Source organism: Tachysurus fulvidraco, chromosome 3 (genome assembly GCF_022655615.1).
Source record: "Tachysurus fulvidraco isolate hzauxx_2018 chromosome 3, HZAU_PFXX_2.0, whole genome shotgun sequence".
NCBI classification, from domain to species: Eukaryota; Metazoa; Chordata; class Actinopteri; order Siluriformes; family Bagridae; genus Tachysurus; species Tachysurus fulvidraco.
The window spans coordinates 26,442,294-26,468,427 of NC_062520.1; the positions used below are offsets into that span (position 1 = coordinate 26,442,294).

At 37.9% G+C, this 26,134-nt stretch overlaps 4 protein-coding genes across 4 annotated transcripts; all 4 read left to right on the plus strand.

Moving 5' to 3' along the window:
• Positions 1-902: 902 nt before the first annotated feature.
• apoc4 (apolipoprotein C-IV) lies at positions 903-2,215 on the plus strand. The gene is made up of 4 exons (XM_047811350.1): positions 903-1,130; positions 1,224-1,266; positions 1,620-1,695; positions 1,794-2,215. The coding sequence occupies exons 2-4, from the start codon at positions 1,224-1,226 to the stop codon at positions 1,966-1,968; spliced, it is 294 nt and encodes a 97-aa protein (XP_047667306.1). The 5' UTR covers positions 903-1,130; the 3' UTR covers positions 1,969-2,215.
• A 1,251-nt stretch (positions 2,216-3,466) lies between these two features.
• Positions 3,467-5,250, plus strand: apoa2 (apolipoprotein A-II). Its single transcript, XM_047811347.1, has 4 exons — positions 3,467-3,619; positions 3,881-3,917; positions 4,177-4,399; positions 4,802-5,250. The coding sequence occupies exons 1-4, from the start codon at positions 3,482-3,484 to the stop codon at positions 4,962-4,964; spliced, it is 561 nt and encodes a 186-aa protein (XP_047667303.1). The 5' UTR covers positions 3,467-3,481; the 3' UTR covers positions 4,965-5,250.
• Positions 5,251-12,036: 6,786 nt separating this feature from the next.
• On the plus strand, positions 12,037-13,551 carry apoc2 (apolipoprotein C-II). The gene is made up of 4 exons (XM_027149261.2): positions 12,037-12,135; positions 12,580-12,642; positions 12,775-12,937; positions 13,031-13,551. Exons 2-4 carry the CDS (start codon positions 12,594-12,596, stop codon positions 13,125-13,127), a joined length of 309 nt encoding a protein of 102 aa, XP_027005062.1. The 5' UTR covers positions 12,037-12,135; positions 12,580-12,593; the 3' UTR covers positions 13,128-13,551.
• A 4,085-nt stretch (positions 13,552-17,636) lies between these two features.
• Positions 17,637-23,816, plus strand: si:ch211-79k12.2 (uncharacterized protein LOC568844 homolog). The gene is made up of 3 exons (XM_027153442.2): positions 17,637-17,796; positions 19,164-19,437; positions 19,932-23,816. The coding sequence occupies exons 1-3, from the start codon at positions 17,758-17,760 to the stop codon at positions 21,266-21,268; spliced, it is 1,650 nt and encodes a 549-aa protein (XP_027009243.1). The 5' UTR covers positions 17,637-17,757; the 3' UTR covers positions 21,269-23,816.
• The last annotated feature ends 2,318 nt before the right edge of the window (positions 23,817-26,134 follow it).

Here is a 26,134-nt window from a genome sequence, read left to right on the forward strand (position 1 = left end):
GAGGAGGTGTTGATGCCTAGATCCCCAAGTTTGGTGATTAATTTGGAACGGATGATGATATTAGTAGCATTTCATCCTGCCTTGCAGTTCCACGGTCCTGGTTTTATCTAGAGCAAGCTTTCTCTGCTTTACAGATTTATGTACGTATTTAATTCAGAGGAGAGAGAGTGAGTATAATAGTAGGAGAATGTTGGAAATGGAGCTGCCATGCAGGAGGCAAAGAGGAAGGCCAAAGAGGAGGTATACAGTATGGATGTAATTAATGAGGATATGAAGCTAGTGGGTGCAAGTGTTGAGGATGCAGAGGATAGGGAGAAGTGGAGAGAGATGATTTTCTGTGGCGACCCCTGAAGGGAAAAGCCATTTTTCCATCTCTCTTATCAAGCTTACACCAGTAGATGAATTGGTTATACTAATTTGCCCCAGATGTAAATGAGTGTATACAGAATGCCCTGTAATGAACTGGAGGCAGGAGTCCTGTTTATGGTGTATCCCCAGCTCTAACATTTCCAGAATAGGCTCCTAATCCTCTGCAACCCTGACCAGGATAACTGAAGATTAATGAATGAAGATGAATGAATGAATGGATTCAAATATCAACATGGTGGATAGCTAAGGGATCATTATTCACCTTCCACCACAAATTGTGAGTTAGTTACAGGCATGTTCTGTACTGTACAACAACTCATGTGGGGTATGTATATATATATATATATATATATATATATATATATATATATATATAAATATATATATATATATATATAAAACATTTATACACCATTTATACACTTTCTCTTCAGCATCAGACAGTCAGCAGTCGAACAGTCACATGACAACATACATACAATTTTTCTTGGTAAATAAAACGGACTCGACGGAATGCAGCAGCCATAAACCCAGTCACGGTCAACAAGAATTTTTAAACAATGAGTAATCCATTTCTCTGAAAGTTAAATCAGAACAGCATGATTACACCACCCGATGGCATCTAACTGAAGGACACCTGAAAAAGTCAAAAATTATTTCACCATAAACACATTGATATATACTCTAGCAGAACTGGTTTGTGAGCAGTCGGTCCAGATTAGTTGGTGCTCCAGAAGACTCTACTATCTTAAACTGTTACGGTATTTATTTGTATTTCAATTCACTCACATTTTAATCATGCAATATAATGTTTGGGTAGATTTGTTTAACTCTGTGTAATCCTTCTACAACAGATGTCCAGGTTTGGGCTGCTTGCTGTGGTCATGGTACTACAAGGTTTGTGGTTTGTTTAATTCGTGCAAATTTCATGTAAATTCAGGAACAAAAAATGAGCGTCGAAATGAACATTTTCTATCATGCTGCAGTGATAAAAGAAAGAAAAAAAAAGATTCATGCATTCATGAGTCCATGGAGAGTCACATGACTGCAAAGTTGAATTTAATTCGATTAAATTCAATTCCTTTTTATTTGTATAGCACATTTATCAATGGTCTCATTGTCATCAGACTCAAAAGGGGATCCATTCTCATTTAGGTGACACGGTAGAGTGTGATTGTAAATGAGACACATCATGTGGACTGAGTTTGATCGTTTATTAAATAATAATTTATTGTAACGTGTTGTCACAGTGTGCCTGACTATGGCGGACGTTCCAGCCGAAAGTGAATCCCAAGGGATTTTAGAGAGGGCCAAAGAGAGATACAAGTATGAACTGAGCACTACAGCTAATCATATAATACAATGAAGTAGTGAGAAATTTAACAGAATTTTTGCAAATATTTGTACTGTATGTGTGTTTGCAGGGAAATGAAGGATATGGTTGTGGATGCTGGCAGTACAGCTTTCGAATTTATTCATATGTACTACGAGGACCAGGTGAAGCCGGTGACTGACAAATACACCGAGTGGGCTCAGGAGAAAGCAAGTGTTTTTTGGGCTGCGATCAAAGATAGAGTGTCCAGCGATGAGTCTGTTTAAAATTACAAAATATCTACAAGAATCCGTAAATCCTGTGGATGTGGATGTGTATTTAACGGATCGTTCGATGCTGTGCAAAGTAACCTCAAACAAACTGCAAGTGCATGGCTAAGTAAATAAGTCATGTGATTATCCTGAAATGTCATTTTTATCCAAATGAAATATGCATCTGTTTTACCGATATGATCATGTGTAACGTCTTCATCTTTTCTGCGCATCGATGACAAATAAAAACGTGATGAATCAATCTCAATGGCCCGTTGCTTACTTGACAAATTTGTTCTTCTATGTCTGTAGATCACTGAGCATACATAGACCTATTCGTTATATAACCTCCTAACTTTAGCCAGGGTGGTGCTTTTAGCATTAGTATATCTGTGTACTGTATGTAATGAGAATTCTATCATATTTCACATAGGGTACTGAGATTAAAAGAGAAACAATGAAGCCAGATTAAAAAAAATAATAATAATAATCTCAAAACCCCAGTAATTGGATTATTGGTTACAGATTGCAGGATGCAGACACGTTATGTTCCAAAGGGGAAAGTTCACGAGGTTGACCCAGAGCCTCACTCGTATGTGGAAATCTATCCACCTTTGTACAACTATCAGATCTATTTTTTTTTCACTCAGCTCATTATGTACACAAAAAAAGGGACACGGAACAAAAAGGGCAAGATTATTGATTCTGGAATAGGTGCAAGGTGTTGAGGAGGCAACTTCGCTCTGCAGACCTCCAGCCTTTCTTATCTGAAGATTCTGTGCACATCCAGCAAAACGTTTATGGAGTTTTTAAATCTTTGCACCATTTTTTTTTCAGTCTATCTATCCAAACCATGCCCAAAAACTCTTACATTGCAGTGTTACTCTTAGTGTGTTTACAAGTTCTCACACATGTACAATGTCACAATTAAAACAGAGGCAAAGCAATTTACATTTAAGAATACATTCACACAGAGTAGTAATAATAATAATGGAATAATCTGGTTCATTTGTATACTTAAAGTATAAAATATTGTATCAGGAAATGTTCTAAACACTTTCTCCAGTCTTTTTTTTTTTTTAAATAATTTCATCATGCATAAGCACGAATGCTTTGGAATTTAATCTAACAGTAAATGTTATATCTGTAGATGAAAAAACACAATATTTAATATCAGGGAGAAACACTTTATTGAGAGACAAAGCATGCTATTTAAAAAAGACGAATGCTTATGGAGACGGACGGTGCGTATATTTTTTAAAATCAAACTATTCAATCCTTTGCGATTGCATATACTAGATTGAGGTCATAGGTCAGTGACTGAACAGACATGAACACCTCCACATCAAATGTGGACTTTGGGTGGACAAATGAATGAGAGGACGGTTTCTCCTGTGTGGGTGTTTGTATTTGATAAGTGAATGAGTGATTGTGAATGCATGACAGAGCGAGATAGGCAGAAAGACCAAATTTGAATAAGTAGTTGTGTACCTGTGTGTTTGTGTGTATGTGTGTGTGTGTGCGTGTGATGACGTTTGTTTGGTCACAGGGTCACGTTGATATAGGGCTTAAAGGCAGACCATATGTGCAGATTCAGGTGGTGCAGTCATCTTCAGTCTCACTGCTCTTTGAATTTCATCTCATCAGGATCCCTACAGACAACAAGGTAATACATGCAAAGTGAAACTCTTCTTGCTATATTCAGCTGTTCCAGGGTGCAGTTTAGAGACTAAGATTCGTTGCACATTGGTGGTTTACAGGGTGGACACTGTCTTTGAAATTTGGCAAGATATTTCAAATTCAATTCAATTTCAAATTTTATCCTTAATGTCTTAAATGTCTACTTATAACTTCTTTCTTTCTTTCTTTCTTTCTTTCTTTCTTTCTTTCTTTCTTTCTTTCTTTCTTTTTCTTTTTCTTTTTGCAGATGAAATTGGCGTTAGCTCTCATTGTTGCACTCCAGGGTAAGAAGCACACACGTGAACACACACACAAAAATCTTTTAGAATGAAATACTAACCTTTTTCCCCTGATAGTTGTGACACGGTAGCTATCACATAACTAATAATTACTTGTTCTTTACCCGACAAAGTAATGGATCACAATTTCTGCAGATTTTAAACAGTTGCTAAGATACATATTACGCCGAGTCGGAAAACTTCTAGTCTCATGTTGTTTAATCAGTTCTGCATGGTTTTAGATTCTCTCTTTTCTGCTCCTTAGTGTCGCTGTGCCTGTGCGAAGTGCCAGTGCCTGATAAAGAACTTGTGGACAAATATGAAGGTTTAAAGGCTGTATTCCTCAAGAGGCTTGCTAACGCCTATGCGGAAGCCCATACCAACTTTGAGAAACTGGCTGAGGGCACAATCACAGGGGAGAAGGCCAAGGAAATCGCAAAACATGCACAAGAAAATGAGAGAGTGAAAGCTCTGTCTAAGCTGGCCGCGTGAGTATCTGAGGCTGCACCGCACTAGCTCAATGTTCTGTAAAGAACACAAACAGACCTACATGGTCCACAAGTGTAGGATATTGTTTTGTCTTTAAATTCTACCAGTATTATTATTATTATTATTATTATTATTATTATTATTATTATTATTATTATTATTATTATTATTATCATCATCATCATCATCAATATTATTAGTAATAATGATGATGATAATAATTATAATTATATTTATTTATTTATTTATTTATAATTTGTTATTATTAAGTATTTTTCAGTGTCATTTTGAACAAAAAAAAAAAACGAATATTATCCTAAAATGTTTTTAATAGGCAAACAAACTGTTTTGTGTGTGTGTGTGTGTGCGTGTGTGTGGGTGTGTGTGTGTGTTAAATGCAGTGTTGCAGTTGAGGAGCTGAAGCCTGTTCTCGAGAAGGCACGTTTGGGTGCTCTTGGCATATATGGTGAATACCTGCGCCCCTACTTCGGCGTTTACCTGGACACTGCCATCAACAACATCAAACCCGTGCTGGACATATGGCTGCCTGCTGAAACTCATTAAAAAAAATCAAAGGCCACTTGACCTCCAAACGCTTTCCCTGCACCTCTGACTGTGCTGTCTGAGATGCTTTATCTTTATCTATTTGTTTCTAAATTGCACAGAAATCAGACATGTAAACAGGCCGTGGCCTTAACAGGGACATCAGAAGAAATAACAATGTGCTAGGTAATCATGTGCAGGTGTAGATCATAGGCTTGTACTGTACATAACTGTATATTATGATGTTCTCCTGTACATGCAAAATACAAGTCAACATTCGTGCGGCATTAATAAAGAATAAAAACAACACTGTGTGGCTTCGAGTATGACATACGATGTTTTTAGGACTGACATTAAATTACTGGGTCAAAGTTTGAATACATTTCTCAGCATAAATAAGTACACCCCCTTTAAAAATTAAGTTTTTTTTTTTTTCAAAATTCACAGTGAATACAAAAACGGTTTTATTAAACATTTCATTTTTATTAACATAAGTGTGTGGTCACCTACCATCTTTAGAATAATAAGAATAAGACATTTAACATTTAAGTTTTAACTAAATCTAATATTTTGTTTGGGCTCTTTGGTTTTTAAGAACAGCACCGATTCTTCTAGATTTGATGAATAAGTTGACGACATACACCTACATCTATCTTTTTTCAGTCTTGAAGTATGGACTCTTTGTCTTTTTTTTCCAAATGCCCCAAAAATGTTCTATTGGGTTGAGGTCTGGTGACATGCTTGGCCACTGAATCACCAGATGTATGTTTTGGGTCATTATCATGTTAAAAGAGTGCCCAGTAACATAGGGCATGGAGTAGCATCTTCTCTTTCAGTATTTGACAGTATGTCTGTGAGTTCATGATGCCATCTATGAAATGCAACACACATGCAGCACTCATGCGACCTCACACAAGAACACTGCCACCCCATGCTTTAGTGTTAATACTATGCATTTTTCATCGTACTTCTCATACAGTTTGGAACCCATCAGAACCAAAAACATTAATCTTTGTCTCATCACTACAAAGTATAGAGTCCCTGTAGTCTTTACCCTTTGTCTACATGAGCCCTGGCAAATTTTAGACAGGCTTTTGTATGCATGGGCTTCAGCAGTGGCTTCCTTTGTGGACGACAGCCATGCGTGCAACTCCTCTGCAGTGTACGTCGTACGGTGTCACGGAAAACACTCAACCCTGTGCAGAACTTGAACGACGCTTTTCTCTAACTTTTTTAATCACAAAACGCTCTTGATGAGGTGTTTACTTGGCGGGACAGCCCAAAGGCCTCAGGGAGCTTCCCACAAGTTCATTTTTTTAAAAATATAAGTCCCACAGGTCCATAGTTCATTATATAATGTTTGGAGCTTATTACTAATGCTTTGCTAATTTTCTCATAACCTTGACTTTTTTGTGCAAAGAAATTCATTTCTTTCTCAGGTCTTGTAACATTTCTTTTCTATATGCTGCTATTTTTTCAGCATTATATGGGAGTGGATTTTCTCTCTTAAATACCATTGTATTGTCAGTTATTCTGTGTTGATTGATTAGACTGATTTGCTGGTGAATTCCTGTTAAGTACAATTTTATTTTATGCTTTCTCCTAACACATAAATTGGAGAACCACATACATTACTTACTTTTGAAATAGTTCCAATTTTGCCTTTGGTCCTGAAAATTTCACTTTATTAACAGATAAAGACCTGAAAGAAATGAACACGTGACAATCAACAACATTGTGACAGAGAAATGCACAGAAACCAGAACTTTGTGGTGGGTGATAATGGGGAATACCATGACCCAGGTGATAGATTCTGTGGGACATGTGTCATTTTTGTTTTTGTTAATCCTCCAAAAAAACATATTTTCCCACCTCAGGCACTAAATCCTTAATAATATTATCCATTTTATTCTGGCATGGAGTATTTTTTTTACCACCCTGTCACGGACAATACAGCGTGTATGCCATAAGAGTAGTAAAATCTAATGTTTTCCTAATAGTAAAATGTCCCTTTTTTTGGAAACCATCAATAGAAAGTCTATAATTTAATTTAAATAATTATTCTTAGGTTTTTTTTTCTTGAAATATGAATTTGACATTTCAATGGCCTCATTGTTTGCACTAAAAAACGAATACACTTAAAAAATACAAATGAAGTTACATTTATTTGATTAGTCCACACAACAAGAACATCATTCAACATTCATTTATGTGTAAATTTATTTACTTTTACATACATTTTTAACAAAATGACCCCGTGACAGGGTGGTAACTGATGTCACGGAGTGGTTCACTGTGACAGGGTGGTATGGACAAGGTGTGTATCTCTATGGTATGCTTATTTTAAACTTTATAAAACTGGGGAGGGGAAACATTAACATTGGAAATTTAATGGAAAACTTTGGTCATGCTCTGAAAAACTAAAAAAAAAGAGCATCATTACAGTGACTGGGAGAGTCGCATCCACACATCCCTTTGGATTTTCATGGGGTGGATGTAGTTCAATGCCGATTATACGTGACACGTGACAGCAGTCATAAATTTGTTTACTTTGCTTTAATACAATCTATGTTAAATTAATAAGTATGTGTTAGCTGAATAGTAGTTTTCAGGAAAAATACAAAAACAAGCAGAATGCCGTCCTTTGGGACTAGGTTTGGAAGCCACTGATCTATAAATTGTCAAATTAAATCAACAACATGTTCACTAGACCCCATCCCAACTAAACTACTGAAAGAAGTGTTACATAAAGCTGGTGAGCCTATTCTTAATATCATTAACTCCTCGTTATCTTTAGGTTACGTCCCGAAGTCTTTTAAGTTGGCAGTTATTAGGCCACTCATCAAAAAATCTAACTTAGATCCTAATAAACTATCAAATTACAGACCTATCTCACACCTTCCGTTTATGTCTAAAATACTTGAAAAGGTTGTGTCTGTTCAACTGAGCTCCTTCTTACAGGAGAGCAACATCCTTGAAGAGTTTCAGTCAGGTTTCAGGCCCCATCATAGCACAGAAACTGCACTTGTTAAAGTTACAAACGACTTGTTCTTAGCTTCGGACCAAGACTGTATGTCACTATTAGTTCTACTTGACCTTAGTGCTGCATTTGACACTATAGACCACAACATTCTTCTAGATCGCTTACAATATTACACAGGTATTCATGGTCAGGCTTTAAGCTGGTTTAGATCCTACCTGTCTGACCGATACCATTTTGTAGAATTAAATGGTGAATCCTCCAGTTTACTACCAGTTAATTATGGGGTCCCTCAAGGATCAGTTCTCGGACCTCTGCTTTTCTCTATATACATGCTTCCATTAGGGAACATTATTAGAAGACATGGGATTAGTTTCCATTGTTATGCTGATGACACACAGTTATATATCTCATCAAAACCAGATGAAATAGCCACAGTGTCCAAATTAACTCAGTGCCTTAGAGAGATAAAAGACTGGATGAGCTGCAACTTTCTATTGTTAAACTCCGATAAGACAGAAATACTACTCATAGGTCCAAAAACAAGTGCACATAAACTCTCACAACTTAACTCCCATTTAGAGGGATGTACTATTACAAGTAGCTCGACAGGTGAAAGACCTCGGTGTTATATTAGACAGTAACTTGTCTTTTAAAAATCATATCGCCCATACTACCAAAACAGCCTTCTTCCACCTTAGAAACATTGCCAAGCTGAGAAACATCCTGTCTGTATCTGATGCTGAGAAGCTAGTTCATGCGTTCATGACCTCTAGACTGGACTATTGTAATGCATTACTAGGTGGTTGTCCTGCATCTTTAATAAATAGGTTACAGTTAGTCCAAAATGCAGCTGCCAGAGTTCTGACTAGGACAAGAAAGTATGACCATATAACCCCAATTTTATCATCTCTTCACTGGCTACCTGTTAGGTATAGAATTGACTACAAACTGCTGCTACTTACGTACAAGGCTCTTAATGGTTTAGCACCCATGTATCTAACTAGTCTTCTAACACGTTACAATCCTTCACGCTCTCTGAGATCACAAAACTCAGGGCTTCTGGTAGTTCCCAGAATATCTAAGTCTACTAAAGGTGGTAGAGCATTTTCTTATTTAGCTCCCAAACTTTGGAATAGTCTTCCTGATAGTGTTCGGGGCGCAGACACACTTTCCCAGTTTAAATGTAGATTAAAAACTCATCTCTTCAGTCAGGCGTACACATAATACATCCCATAATATCATGCACCAGTACATCAGACCAGCGCATTTTTATGAACGGCAGATATGTTAATCCCTTTCCACTGCTTTTCTCTTTGTACCCATCCCGAGGCATCCAGACACTGTACCAGCTCCCATCGTCCTCTGTGGGACGAAGCCTTTGGACATCCACTGAGCCGAGGCCGACTCTAAGAATCCTGAGACATCTCCAGTTAGACTCTGTGGTACTCAGAAGATCAGAAGTCCTTGAACCTCACACCAATACAACATTTGTTTGACTGTATATTACAATCACACCCCCAGTGTCACCCATATGAGGATGGGTTCCCCCTTGAGTCCGGTTCCTCTCAAGGTTTCTTCCTTTACCAAGTTAAGGGAGTTTTTCCTTGCCACCGCTGCCTGAGTCATCTCAGACTTGCTCATAGGGGAATAAATACATACACACTGTGAACTATATACATCTAATAATAATCTAGAATTTTTATTCTGTTAATTCTTATTTCTTTTATTATTCGTTATTTCCTTTATCATTAATTATGTTTACCTTCTGCTCTGTGTTTATGTTCTGTAAAGCTGCTTTGAGACAATGTCTATTGTAAAAAGCGCTATACAAATAAACTTGAATTGAATTGAATTGAATTGAATAAATTGTCACCATATTTTAAAGCAATTTTTTGGGAAATATATTCAAGTCTGTCTAACTAAAAATATTCATGCGAGCTGTCATAAAAAAAATAATTATGTAAGGAACTACTTTTCAGACAAACATAAATATGATCAAGAAGATTTGCAATTTAATAAAAAGGGTTTAAGAATTTTGCACATCATTAGTCATAGTTTGTGGGTGGGATCAATGGCATGTTCTCTTTCCTGTGTCAATCACTGTGATACTAACCAATCAGGTGATATATAAGTCATCTAAAATACAAAAAATCAGTGGGTGACACTGTGGCCTGTGTCCTGGAGCTTGCATGTAGAAATATTGGCAATGTCACAGCAAGGACAAGCTGCAGAAGCTTCACAGGTTACATTGAACAATGTTTTAGGCCCATGGTATCTTAAGTATGTAACCAAGTGAGCCAGCATTAGTGTATTCAATGTTAGAGACGTAAGGGGATAAGGGCGTCTGCCAAATGCTGTAAATGTAAATGTAAATGTACATTCAGGAGTCACTAGCTGTATACGAACACGGTGTTCTATTTCTATTTCATCCAATGCTATAGGTTTGCCACTGCAATCTAAAATAAGCAGTGTATTTTCATCAAGGCAGCTCACCGACATACAAACATTTTCCTATAATACAATTATTTGTAATTGAAAAAAGTTTGGAAAATTATTTATTCAATGCAGATTTCATAACATAAATCCTTTAGGGTGCCTAAAGCCTCTGTATTGTACTGTATGTTACTCAATGTTTGTCATTACGTTTACAGTTTTTATGTACTAAGATTCATTTACACTTACTTAAATCAATATATTTTCATATTTAATAAATCTCATTCTTATATATAGCTCAGAAACCCCTGGTTACACAGCTCCACTTCATTATACGTATACAATTGTACACAGGAAATAATCACACACTCTGGTGTCACCCAGGTGAGGATGACTTCCCTTTTTAAGTCTGGATCCTCTCGAGAGTTTTTCCTCATATCGCCTCAGAGTATTTTCTTGGCACTGCCATATATTATGGATATCTAAATTAAAATGTGAAACTTTTTTTGTGAAGCTGTGGCAGCAGTTTGGGGGGACTACAATGCAATGAGTTCTTAATGAGAGTCTGTGTGTGTGTGTGTGTGTGTGTGTGTGTGTGTGTGTGTGTGTGTGTGTGTGTGTGTGTGTGTGTGTGTGTGTGTGTGTGTGTGTGTGTGTGTGAGTGTTGGGTTTGAGATCAAAGGACGAATAAGAGACGGGATATGAGAATTTCGGGTTTCATTTCCTGATATTAACACAAAAAAGAGTAAAACATGGCACCACACAATTTTTAGGTGAGCAAAAGTATAGGAACAGATGAAAATAAACAACACATATTATTTGGTTTTGTGTCACTTGTTTAGTATAACTGCAATGATTTTTGCATTCCAGTTTTGTGATGCTTTTCAAGCCTTTTTTTTTTTTTTTTTTTTTGCAGATGTTGGTGTGACTGGGTTTAAAGAAACAGTCGACAGTTAGCAAGTCACATGTTCCAATACTTTTGATCACTAGAAAGAATGGGTGGGTTAAAATATAGGATGCCATGTACTAAACAATAGAAGCTAGAATTCTTGTCTGTCTACATTTAGGATCAAGTAACTAACATATGATGAATTTTTATGATGACTATTTAGACTTGTTATTGATGACCAAAATTGAGGATATTGGAATTGTTTAAAATCGTTTAAAAAAGAGTCAGAACAAGCAGCTAGGATACTCTAAAGTCCACAATGATGAGTACAACTAAAACATAGAAAACATTACTGTGATAACCTTAAATAAACCTGAGATAAACAACTGACGTGTCTAAGATGAATTCAACTTTGGACTGTTAACTTGTGCCAGACAACTAGATCAATAAAAAGGTGTGTATTCATGGAGCTACAAAGAGGTTAGGTATAAAGAATATGAAAATATGGACAAAAGCTGTTACAGTATATTAACATATTTATCAAGGGAATTGATTAGATCATCAGTTTCCATTAAAGATTGCTGTCTGCTTTAGTAATGATCAAAGCAAAGAACATAAGCCTTGTGAATTTGTACAGTGTCCTGCTTCGAGTGATAGATTTCAAGTCATTTATCTTAACAATAAGATAAATTTGATCTCATGTTCACACCTTACTCTTAGTTACGGCCCCTTCTATCCACCCCATTCCCGTCTCTCTCTTTCGCTCTTTGAGAGAGTTGCACTTTGGTCTCAGGATAGTCAACACATCAGTCCTCATATATATATAAGATAGTCCGAGGTGCCTGACCTGCTAAACAGCGTCACACACTTCCTACTGAGGAGAGACAGTGAGTACAGCCACAGCTTTTCATTCAATTCTGGGAGTCGCACAGAAGCCAAAAAAAAAAAAGACATGTCAGCTTTTTTAACTATAATGTTTTTAGGATCTTAGAAGTGATAATTTACTAAATTATGCCCGTATAGTCTTAAAATGTGTATATTCTTATTTTTTGTTGCAGCATTTGCTAACAAAATAGCATATGACAAAACAAAAAATGTATTGGTAATATTGATGCTTAAAGAATATAATTTTTGCCAGGTCTTTACTTTACTTTATCATGTACTGTACCTCTTATGCCATTAGACGTTGTTAATACGTTGATGGAAATGAGGATAGCATCGAGTTCTCACAATAATCACAATTATTCACAATAATCACTGTGATGAACTTTCAACACAGTCACCAAAACTTGAAATGTTTAACAACATCCTGATTTTTATTTTCTCCTCAGGTCCAGTAGTCAGCATGAACAAACTGGTGATTGTCAGCATACTTATCGCACTCTTCGCCTTGGGTATGTAATGATACGCTCATAAATATATAGATCGCTTTAATATTGCACATTTTATAGAAAGAATGAAAAGAAAGTTTAAATGATTCTAGCCTTCATTATAGCAATTAAATTAATTGTGTATTGTTGTCGCAGGTGCCGAGAGCTTCCGTTTGAAAAGAGAGATTGTGGACGAGGAGGAAAAGGGACCAGTTACCGCTCTGATAGACAAACTGAAGAACTATTATGATTATAGTTTGGGTGTTGCTGGTTCATACGTAGAGACGATCAAGGATCTCAAACTGAATGAGAAAGCCAGGTGGGTGAACTGATCATTATAGCAATAGTTGTATAGCATAACCTATTAATATAACCGTCATTCATTTGAGTCATTCAAATGTTTATTTTTTAGGAACCTGTATGAGGAGACAACAGGAGCTGCCCGCACATATGCAGGCATATTCCAGGATCAGCTCTACCACATGATCTACTCTTCGGAGAGCGCTTAAACTCTTTATTCTCTTAGAACTCCTTTTTCATGAACTCTGGTCCTCAGTCACTCAAAGCTGAAGCTTCTTACCACAACCCTGAAGCAGCTACAAGGCGCACATAACCAATAACTTCCTGTGGCACGAAGCAAAGCTGTGTTCCCTCCTGAAGGTCATCACGCCACATCATGTGCATACAGCACCATAGCAATGGTCACAGCAAGGGCTTAAAATGCTGTAAACATTTTATAAACCAAGCCTACTACATATGACTACAACAACAGTGGTGATTTATTCAGTGTGTGTTAGTAGCTCTCAAGTGCACTTTTGTATTAATTGATCTAGGACCTGTAATAACTTCTTGTCCTATAAACATTTACTGATGTATGTCAAACAATGCAATGTAATAAATAATGAAAATAAACCCAAACATTTGTAGAAAGTACAGCAGAAGAGTCAGAATTATCACTGAACATGTTTTACATGACATTATATGATGCTATAAAAGTATGATGTAAACGGATGTAAAGGATATGAGAATATGGTGAGTATATCAGAATACGTTGGCAAACATGGAGAATATGTTAAAAAAAAAAAAAAAAGGTCCAAGACACCCAAAATAACATATCACTGCATGACTTAAAGGTTCCTAAAGAATAAAGTACTTATTATTATTATTATTATTATTATTATTATTATATATATATATATATATATATATATATATATATATATATATATATATATATATATATATATATATATATATATATATATATATAAAATTATTAAATTGTATTATTTATTATGTTATTATTAGAATTTGTGGACAATATTTTCTAACCAAGTGTTAATTTTTTTTTCCTGCAAGTCATTTTTCTGCCTCATAAAGATATTTCAGTTCACTTTTATTTTTTATAGCACTTTTAACAATAGACACTGTCACAAAGCAGCTTTAAGGAACTATAATTCAATTCAGTTCAAATGTATTTGTGTAGCACATTTAACAATAGACATTTTTATTACACAAAGATTAATATAATACAAAAATTAATATTAGACTTATATTTAAATGTGTATTTATCCCCAGTGAGCAAGGCTGAGGTGACTGAGGAGACTGTTGTGAGGAAAACCTTCCTTAGATGGAAGATGAAGAAACCTTGAGAGAATGCAGACTCAATAGGGAACCTTATTTGGGTGACACTGGAGTGTGTGATTATAAATATACAGTCCGGCAATATGTGTATTGATTGGGGTTGTTATCCTCAAAGACCACATGGAGTTGGCATCTCCTCTTTGAATGTCCAAATACTATAAAAATCCAGGATATAAATGAATATATCTTTGTTGTAGCATCCAAACATAATCACAAATCTCACAACCTTTACTATGACATGAGTCTTATGAATTCATGTGTGAATAACAACCACCTTACATATATGTATAAAGGAGAAGATGACTTTATTTGTCCCATATCCCAGCTTGTTACAGTAGGAAGTTGTGGTCAGAGCACAGGGTCAGTCATGAAATAGTGCGCCTGGAGCATAAAGAGTTAAGGACCTTTCCTTAAACTAAATCAAACCTGTTCTATAAGAAGAAATACAGTATGAACTACCGATGCATCATATCAGATTGTTAACCCTTGTGGATAAAGAAGCGGAGCCCTGCGCCTAAGTGACTGTGGTAAAAAATAATAAAAGAGACAATCTTCTAAAAATGCATCATTCTGACTCTATTACCACATAGACCAGACCAACTCAGTCGAACAAGCACACTTAAATAAAGAAAAAGCCAATTCTTTAGACTGGATGGATGCAGAGATGAGGTTTATTTGTAGGCAGCGCTACAGTACAAGTATGAGTTATGAGATGCCACAAACCACTGTTTCCAAACACTGTCCTTATATTTCTTTATCATACCTGACATGATGACTTTGAGTCGAAACGCTCCACCTGCTGTTTCTTTCTTTTAAAGTTTGGGCCTTTTCCAGATACAATTGCATTCTACTTTTATATTTTACATTCCCCAATATACAGTAATTCAGGGGGCATTCAAGCAGGGAATTGTCCAAGCCACAATTGTAACATGTTATTCCTACATAAAGAATTTGGTCGTAGTTAAGGTTAGCTCTTCAGTAGTTAGTGATTAGGACATGCCTCATTTCAGCATTGGTTTATAGTTCAGTAAGTATTCATTCTATTATTACTGTATTATTATGATAACAGTGTTAAAATGATCGTATATTGGTGTTAGCTAGTTTTAAATCTCATATTTTCAAAATGAAATGAGATGCTGACAAGTGTTTCCAGGGCCAAAGCTCAGAAGAATCAATGGGCATTTTAACTAACACCAGTGGAGTTATTAATTTACTTGTAAATTCATGCTTTTCCATGTATGAATGTAACAAAATAGATTTTTGATGATGGGGGATTAATGATGTATACATTGTGATGCTGTTAATATCTTGGAAAATACACATATAATTTATAGAAATTCACTGATGTGCTAATGACAATAGAGGCAGAACCTCTCTAGTGATTTAAAGTAATGGCACCACATTAAAAATCTAGAATACTGGTCATTGTTAAAGGAGAATTTCATTTCACAGTCTGAAAGTGAAAACATCAAAACGGCAGTGGAAGCCCTGGGATTGAACGCATGCCCTTCTGGTAGGTAGTCCAACACCTTAACCACTAGGCTACCACATCCCCAATCAAACACAGAAAATTCAAATCGCTGGCTACGAAATCAATAGGGACGAGAATATAATGGCATCACATTAAAGATCTACAATACTGGTCATTGTTAAAGGAGAATTTCATTTCACAGTCTGAAACTGAAAACAGTGAAAAAAATCTAAATCTGAACACCGTGCATCTTTATCTTGAAATCTTGGTCTGTTACACTTAGTTTAATGCTTTTCTAAATGAACCTTATTGCTGTTGCTTACTGCTGATCGTGGTCTCAGTGAGTTACCCATTTCCTCATCTCTAAATAAAGTCCTTTAGTCTGCACAGCTCTCTTGCTTCCTCATTGGTACTCTATTAAAAACATATACAGTTCCAAATCTTTATCCCAAGCCTTGCATCTCCAGGTTATGGGTTTAGTTCCCACCTCTGTCCTGCATGTGTGTAGTTTGCATGTCCTCTGGTTTTCTTTCCCAGTCCAAAGTTATGTGTGGTAGGATGAATGCCACCTCTAAATTTTCCATAGTGTGTGTGTGTGTGTGTGTGTGTGTGTGTGTGTGTGTGTGTGTGTGTGTGTGTGTGTGTGTGTGTGTGTGTGTGTGTGATTGTGTGTGTGATTGTGTGTGTGTGACCTGCAATGGGTTGGCATCCCATTCAGGGTGTCATTCAATTCAATTCAAATTATTTGTATAGCATTTTTAACAATTTCCCATTGTCTCAAAGCAGCTTTACAGAAGTATGGAAACAGAAGATTGAGAGAAATAAATACATATAATAATAATAATAATAATAATAATAATAAGAAGAAGAAGAAGAAGAAGAAGAAGAAGAAGAAGAAGAAATTAAAATAACTGAATATATACAATTAAAGTTTAAAATTAATTTAAAAAAGATTAACTTAAAATGTATGATTTTATATATATCTCCCTATCCCTAACGAGCAAGCCGGAGGGGACGGCGGCAAGAAAAAAAACACCCTGAGATGATATGAGGGAGAAACCTTGAGAGGAACCAGGCTCAGACGGGAACCCATCCTGGTGTCATCCATTTGGGTGACACTCTACAGTAAACAGTGTAAAAGTAAATAGTCATTTTCAACAGTTTATAATAGTGCAACCGAGCGCTCCTGAGGAACTAATGGGTCATTGTAAACTCTGAGTTCAGCACAGACCTGAATGCTGATAAAGACCAGACAATACATCTGACTGACACAACATTCATACACAACAACCCCATGAGACACTGGCTGACCATGCAGATCAATCCCTGGCAGGGTGACCACCGGGCGACGAGACTCTAGCCAGCGGTAGAACATCATTGACAAAGTAGCTCCGTAAGAAGCTACTGTTCAGGGGGGTCATACTGAAGTGTCATATATGTTCAATAGTCAGCATGGCAGGATGATAAGGATGGCCAGTGCTTTAAATTCGTCAAAACAAATGACTCCGTTCTACAAAATATGTTTCGGTTTGAACCGGTTTTCTTCTTGATTGTTCTGCTGATGCTCCTGCTCATGTGTAATGGTGTTTTTAATGCTGTTAAAGGCTTTTCTGTTCAGCTGTTATGGCAAAGGGACCTCTGTTTGTCTTCTTCAGCATCATTTGTCTCACCATTGCAAGCTTAAGTTTCCAAAAGCTAGCATATGTTTTTGAATGTTATTATTAGCTTGTTAGACACGTGGCAAGTTCGTTGTTTTTTCGAGTAACTCATTTCCATTTTAAGAAAAATAATCTTTGTAAGTTTAAAAAGTTTTTTTTTTCCATATATAATGGGCTTCCTAATACACTGAAGTAATGGGGGAGGGGGTGTTCTATTTTAAAGGGTACGTGAACGTGTCAGTCACGTGACCCAGAGCATCCGGAAGTGGTCCGTTTTTTTCTCATGGAAAGGAAGATGGCGGTGAATCAACAGCTGCACGACCGCTACAAATTCTTAAACATGACGTTCAGTTTAATTTCTCTATAATGCAGCCGTGCAGGGTAATGGACAAAGATAGGTTTGCTGTAAGTATACGCATAGATACACGGCTCGTGTGAATCAGGCATGTTGGCGTGAAAAAAACAAAACAAAATGGCGTAGTAATAACAATAATAATAATAATAAACAAAAACAACACTTCAGGCTCATAACAAAAGGGTTTCCATCTTTTTCTACGTAGGTTAATTGTAATTTTTAAGAAAATGAAAGAATACGTTTTTTACACTACACTTGGATTCTCTGTGGTGAATTAGCTTGTAGCAAGACGTAGCATTTTCGGCTAAAATACCAAAGAGATATTTCTATAAACGGCACTGTAGTGTTTCTTCTCTCCTAATAATAATAACAACAATAATAATAATAATTTATTATTATTATTAGGTTTGAATTTCATGTACATTGTTTGTGTAAACACAACGTTTCACATTCACATCGCGTTTCACAACAAAACAAACACGCAACAGTGATTTAAAAGCACAAGATATAATCAGACAACACAAAGACAAAACAAACAAAAAAATCCTAGTGAATAAACAGAATATGCAATAGAAAATTAAACAAAAACAAACAACAAAAAACAAAAGCGTAATATAAAAAACAAAAACACCCATGAACAGAGAGATTTCCAGTGTGCCAAGCATCCAGACTTGATGATCACCTCAATCATTTAAGCAGACATCCTTATCCAGGGTGACTTACAATTTTTATTTCAATTTATACAACTGAGCAATTGAGGGTTAAGGAAGGGCCTTGCGCAGGGGCTCAGCAGTGGCAGCTTGGTAGACCTGGGATTTGAACTCATGCCCTTCTGGTCGGTAGTCCAACGCCTTAACCACTAGGCTATGACAATTCAATCTCTGCCTTAAGCAATGAACAGGGACAGAGAAATAACTTAAGGCAAATGTGTTCATGAGCTTTTGGTGGGCAAGACATTTTTTTAGGTCATGCTCCTGAAAATGTCTACAAAGTTTTGTGTCAGGACGCAAAGTCGTTGCTGAGTTGCAGATTTACTTCCTAATTGGTGACACACTGTCAGATTCACTGGCTTGTTGTAGACAAATTGTTTTTGTGTATCTGGTGAAGAGTGGTAAGAGGAGTAAGAAAATCCAAGAAGAAATTGAGATCATAAACTGGCCCTTTAAAAACAATGGCAACAAATTTGTAAAATTTAGTTTCTACAACAAAATTGGAAAATTTCCACCTCAGTATAAAAAGTAGCCCCCCCAATGATAATCACACTCGATGTCCAATCCGCAACATGTTTTGAGTATCTTTGAGTTCATATTATTATATTATTTTTCTGGAATTTACTGTTGTGCTTTTGGTTTTGTGAATGTGTGTTGCACTTCCGGGCCACTGGGCATTCACCCTCGCTGTCCTTTTCTTCACACAGTCTGCTTCCAGCTCTTGGCTGGAGATGAATAACTTTATTGGTGACCTCATGGCTTTTAGTGCGTCTGGCTCTGGTCAGCTACTGAAATGCACTAACAATCAATCGCTCCGTACTGCCTGGGAAAGCATGGCTTCTGAGACACCAGCACCTAAACCCTGTTACCCGGCTCAGACTGACCCACACAGCCAGAACCAGCGGAAAAACATGGCATCAAACATCAGTTCTCATTCTGGACAGAGGATTGAACAGTCTGCAAATGGTGATGAGCAACAACGTGAGTTGGAATAGTGGAAATACCATGATAGCAAATTTCACTGATACACCAGCATTGTGTAAATGTATGTGTAAATTAGTAAATTATTGTCATCACCAAGATGCAGATACAAGGTTAGCCGATACTGTGATATACAGTTTACATACGCCTTGTAGAATCTGCACAATTTAAATAATTAATAAATGCGAGATAATCGAAAATTGCTTTTTTTTGTTTATTTCTTGTTCTTCCCCTAATAAGCTATTTTACACACAGCAATTTCTATTATCTCATATTTTCTAATCCAGTTGTTTATATCTAGTGCACAAGATGCAATAGTAAGCGAATTTACACAAATGGTCCAGTTCCAAAGTTACCATACACTTGGATCTTAATTCTGTTTGTTATTACCTGGATGATCAGTGACTGTTTTTATGTTTTGTTAGTTTTTCATGAGTCCAGCTGTTATGTATTATAGTGGTTACTCAAATCTTGTATTTATTTACTTTTTTCAGTACGGCCATTTGCCTGCACGTGCCCAGGCTGTCCTCTGTCCTCAGCGTCGACATCCGCATCCACTATGCACCCGCTTTGCCTGAAATCCAGAAACGGTTCTTCCTCTCAGGCTAACACATCAAAAGCATCCACATCACAGTCCAAAGAGCCGAGCACAGTCGCGCTTGGCCTGGGCTCCTGTCTCAGCCTGGCTCTTTCTCTGGAAGAAAGAAACAGTGAGTCGACCAGCTTGTCCAACACCGAGCACCAGGACAAAGGCACAAACACACATAGTCCCACACCTGCTTCAGACTCCAGCCCCCAGATCTGCCCACCAGCTCTCCAGACTTTCCCCTGCTTCTGCTGCCATCCATGCCCTCACATTCTGCATCCACAGCAAGCATCTGAATCCCATTTTGCCCACACTCATTCTCACCACCACTACCACCACCACCATCACCACTGCCCACTCGCTGCCTGCCTACTGTGCCGGCGTTCCTTTAACTGTACACAGCAGGAGGGCCACACCCAGCGCCAGCACCCGTGCATGCACTGCTCTGCGTTGTTCATGCGGCCCTCGCAACTGCTTCAGCACCAGCGCACCCAGCACTCATCCAAAGCCGGCGGCTTCCTGTGCCCAGAGTGTGGCCGTGTCTTTAACTCACACAGCAACCTGCGTGTACACCTTAACGTGCACACAGGAGCACGGCCTTATACGTGCTCTGATTGTGGCAAGAGCTTCAGCCAGTCAGGTGCACTCAAGATCCATCAGCGTGTTCATACAGGTGAGCGGCCTTACACGTGCTCCTACTGTGGCCGGGGCTTTCCGCACCTGGCTGGCGTCAGGGCACACCAGCGTATACACACTGGTGAGAAGCCATACCAGTGTGCACAGTGTGGCAAGGGCTTTACTCAGTCAGGAGCTCTCAAGGTCCACATGCGTGTCCACACAGGTGAGAGGCCCTTTATCTGTAATCTATGTGGTAAGGGCTTCTCCAACCGCTCCGGTGTCCGCTTTCATCAGCGCACTGCACATGGCATTATTACCGAACCTAATTCCGTAGGGCGGCCGAGTCTGACCACCGGTAGCTCAGAAGCCCAGCAGAAGCAGACTGATCAGGCAGCATCTGCCCAGCCCCTGGAGCACAGGCCTTTTCCAAGCAGAAAAAACTCAGAGGGAGAGGAAGTGAGAAGTTCCCTTCCGTATGGCTGTGAGGATTGCGGCATGCGCTTTCAGGATGCACTCTCCAGAAACAGGCATCAGGCATTACAGCACTACTCCACTGAGGAAGAAGATCAGAGTGAGAGACATGGAAACGCACAAGAAGAACGTGTAGCCAAAAAGTCATTGGTCTAATTGGTCTAATAACATACAGTGAATACCGGATGCCAAATGCCGGAAAATAGGACTAGTCTAGGTCCAGACTGTCAGACTAGATTTGTGTCCTTACAAAAACCTCTTGTCTAATCATTATGGGGGGGAAAATCCTTTTGTGTGCTTCTGTATGTGGCCTTAAATTAATAAGATTAATAATTTAGCACTTTTAATTAAAAATGGATGACAAATTCTAAAAAGAGTATTTCATTAGAGATACTGAGGTTTATGAGGAGTTTACAATGTTCTCCAGTGTGTCCATGTTACCCCTCCTCTAACTGTAATTAGTGTTCACTGCTCATGTGCAGAGAGGCAGTTTCACTTGTTATATTATTATTATTATTATTATTATTATTATTATTATTATTATAGCAGGTCCAAGACCAAAGTGTGGCAGCTTAAGTGCTATAATGCTGGGTATTGTGAAAGGTCAGTGCAGGATGCAATTCATGGAGGTTGAAAGAGTCCGCATAGTGATTGAGTAAATGTCCAGGGGAAAAAAGCTGGCATGGGAAAAATGGTCCTCATGTATGCCACAATGGAGCAGAAGGAAGAGAAGGAAATGCAGCTGGGACATTGAGAACGAGAAATGGACAATTTTAAATCTTCATTGGCTAGAATCTGCTGTGATGGGGACAGTGTGAGCCATGGCAGGACGTGGAGGAGAGGGAACAACATAGAACATATACAGCCAATGAATCCGCCAGATCTTTATCCAGGACTTGCTGAGGTTGAAACAGTGATGGACCACCACAGGGAGGTAGAGCAGGTTAAACCCATATGGCAGGGATGGTGGGGTGGCTGAGTTTGATGAGGAATAAAATCATCAATTAAAAGTAACCATGTGACTGGGAAGTGCTGAACAAGCCATTCTGAGGACACCAAACGAGGGCCCGGAGTTTAGCTCGCCTATGTCTGAGACTGCATCTGATGATAGACAATCTGGGAGAGCAGGGCCACAGTGAGGAGAGGAGTACATCAGGAATACAATCTAGAAACACAGCAAATTTGACCTATTATGTATTTTAATGTACATTTTAGGTAAATTTTTAAAATATAACTTATATAACTATTTTGTATAGTTTACTGCTTTAACATAGAGCACTTAGGACTTCACGTGTGACTATGCATGTGCGTACTTTTTGTATTTTAAAAGTGACATCCGCTAAATGGCAACAATTTTTATACTATAATGGGATACAAACACTTAATGAGCACTTGGAACACATGTACACCTAGTCATTCATGCAGTTATCTAATCCAATCCAGCAGTGCAGTGCATGACATCGTGCTGATATGGCCAGCAGCTGTTAGTCATTTTGACCTTGGCATGATTGTTGGGGCCAGATTGTTTAGTTTGAGTATTTTTTATTTTTTTTATAACTCTTCAGATTCTCACACGCAGAGTCTTTAGAGTTTACTCAGAATTATGTAATAAATAAAAAATGTGGGCAATGCAGAATGGCCAGGGCTGGTTTGAGCTGACAGAAAGATTACAGTAACTCAAATAACCACTCTGTACAATTGTGTTGAGCAGAAAAGCATCTCAGAATGCACAAAACATTGAGCGTTGAAGCAGATATGCTACAATAACAGCAGTTCAGGTTCCACTTCTGTCAGCAAAGAACAGAAAGATATGTATGATGAATCTTGAATTCTGCTGAGGCTCACAGATGTTAGTCAGAATTTGGCACCAAAAGCATTGTGGTGTGAAGCATCCTGACTGGTAGATGTGGGGTAATGGTGTGGGGAATGTTTTCGTGGCTCACTTTATGCCTCTTAATACCAAACAGTCATCAGCCGAATGCCAGTCTATTTGAGTATGCACCATGATAGCACCATGTCACACAGCCAAAGCCATCTCACTGGTTTCATGAACATGATAATGAGCTCAGTGTTCTTCCAGTGCCTTTACAGTGGCCTTCCCAGGCACCAGAATCCTGTAGAACACTTTTGGCGAGGAAAAGTGAGAGATTTGACCGGAGTCTCAAGCAAATGTTTCCAACATTTTGTGGAATCCATACTATGAAGAACTGAGGCTGGTTTCAGAGCAAAGGGAGGTTCTACCTTGCATTAGTACATATATGTTCCTAATAAAGTGTCCAGTGAGTGTATTGATCTCTGTAAAACAGTATGGAAACACACACACACACACAAAACTCAGTCATCGTGATTGCTGTCATGAGCTGTATCTCAAATTGAAAGCCGTAAGCATATTTTTAGAAAGTTTTTACTACATTATGAATATCCCTTGAATGGATTTTCAGTAGGTGTGTAAGCAACACAAGTATTTTTGTATTCAGACACTTAACCCTAATAAAGAATTTGTTTAGTGTTAATGCTACATAAAGTATTGCCTACATAGTATTACATAATTATGTCATTTGAGACACAGCTCTAGTCTGTTCATGCCATTATGAATATCACATAACATCAACCTACACTGCCTATACTATTGGTATATGTGGTATATATGTTAATTAGTATTATTTTTTTGGTTGTGTACAATTAAAGCACCGAATGAATTCAAGATATGTGTTGCGGCCATTTCGTATACGTTTACTTTAAAACCATGATGAGGGACAGGATGCAATGAGTAGAGATGCAAGAATTCTGTGTAATTAAGGCTTGTGTATGAAGGTTACCCTAAACATCATAACTCTCCGCAGCAAGCTTTAACAGTGTGCCTAACCCAGATGAGTTTGTACCTCTCAGGGATTTTGAAAACTAGAAAAAAAAAAAACATCTTGTACTTTTTCTCAAGTGCTTCATAATTATGTGGATTAATAGGCGAATCTCCATGCATGCATGCATCATTTAGCAAGGGCAAACCTTATAGCTGCTATTTGAAAGCGTCTAGTTAAATAAAGCAAATACGAAGCAGTTAAATTTAGTTAAGTATATACATACATTCCATTTTATTAGGAAAACCTGTACACCTTTTATGAAGCTCCAAACAGCCAGTTATGTGGTAGCAGCAAACTGTAAAATCATGCAGTTAGAGATAATGTGTGCAGGCTCGAAACAAAAACGTTAATTTCTAACCTTCAACTGTCCAGTTTCAGTGTGTTTTGATCCCTGACAGTCTCATATTATTGTCATTGGCTGACAGGATTTGAAGCTTCTGCTGCTGTAGAAGCCCATGTTTTGCCCATGCACAGCAAGATTTAATGTTTTGCTAGTAAAAAAATAATCTAATGTGTTTATTTATCTCTGCTAACCACTAGAGGGCAGCAAGACCACACTATTTTGGCACTGAGCAACCGCTCAATGAACAGAAGGAGGAGGTAAAGAGCACAAATGAGAGAATTATTAGGTGAGGAATAGAGAAATAACACCAAAATGTTTGTCCTGTGAATACGTCTGTGATACATTTAATTCCTAGCGAATCTCTAGTCTTGTACACTATTTTGTACCTGCTTTCTTGCACTACATCTATGCACAAACATAAGCACACACAAAGACACAAAGGCACTCAATGGATGACAGCTGTGTCCATTAACACTCGGTATCAGAGACATTTTACCATCTGTCTCTTTTTCACTATGCTCTGTCACTTTATTCATCCTGCTTTTGTCTTTTCATTCTCTCCTTCTTCTCTCCCCCTGAGAGCCCCTTCGCCTCTAGCTCTCCAGACCCCCTCCCTTTCCCTCCAACCCCATCCCATTTTTCATCCATCTCTATTAGTGACCATATCCATTTCAAAAGCTCTGAGTCATAGCAAACTCTCATTATCCTGTGCTATATTTCTTCTTCTTCTTCTTCTTCTTCTTCTTCTTCTTCTTCTTCTTCTTCTTCTTCTTCTTCTTCGTTATGTAATTTAATGTAATTCTCAAATTCATGCCAGTAATATATGTTCATACTGAACATCATTTCTGTCTGCCTGTTCTTTTCTCCCTGAGTGTTATAAATCTCTCTCCGGTATCTGTCAGTCCATTTTCTGTAGCTCTTATCCTACACAAGGTCACAGTGAACCTGAAGTCTATCCCAGGGGACTCAGAGCACAAGGCAGGAGACACCTTGGATGATGTGACAGGACATGATCGCATACACTGTACGGAAAAGTTAGAGACGCCAATCAGAACATGCCTTTGAACTAGAAGAGGAAACCGGTGTACCTGGAGGAAACCCCTGAAGTATGATCAAAACAACCCAAACTCCGCCTACGCAGTCCAGAGACAGGAACAGAAAACCCATCCATGGAGAAGTGGGGCAAATGTACTAAAATCGAAGCCACCTCAGTTCTATCAGAATAAATTAACTCTATATACCAGACTATTGGGTGATATACTGCACAGGACTATAGTACTTGCTGTTTTAAAATGTACACTACATGGCAAAATATTTTGGACACCTTACCACCGACCCATATCTGGGGCTTCCTTAAGCTGTCATAAAGTTAGAAGAATACAACTGATTATGATGTCTATGTATGCTATATGCGTATGTTAACTGGAACTGAAGGGTTTAGCACAAACTCCAGTACAACAATGCACCTACGCAAAATGTGAGGTCCATAAATACCTTAGAACACTGACCTTGCACCCATCTTTCTTCATTCTTGCCAAGTATCTGTGCCTGATCTCACTAATGCTCTTAGGGGTGAAAGGGCAAATACCCACTGCCACACTCCAAAATTTAAGGGATTCACAGAAAATCGGAGGTTATTATACAGCAAAGGAACGTGATGTTCGATAAGCACATAAGGAAGTGATGGTTAGGTGGCCACAAAACTTTGGCCATATAGTGTATATTCTGGGATATTATTAAAAAGTCAACAGAAATTGAATATGGATGCTAACCTAGGATTGAGTATTACTGATATTAGCTGGCTTAAAGCAATGTGTC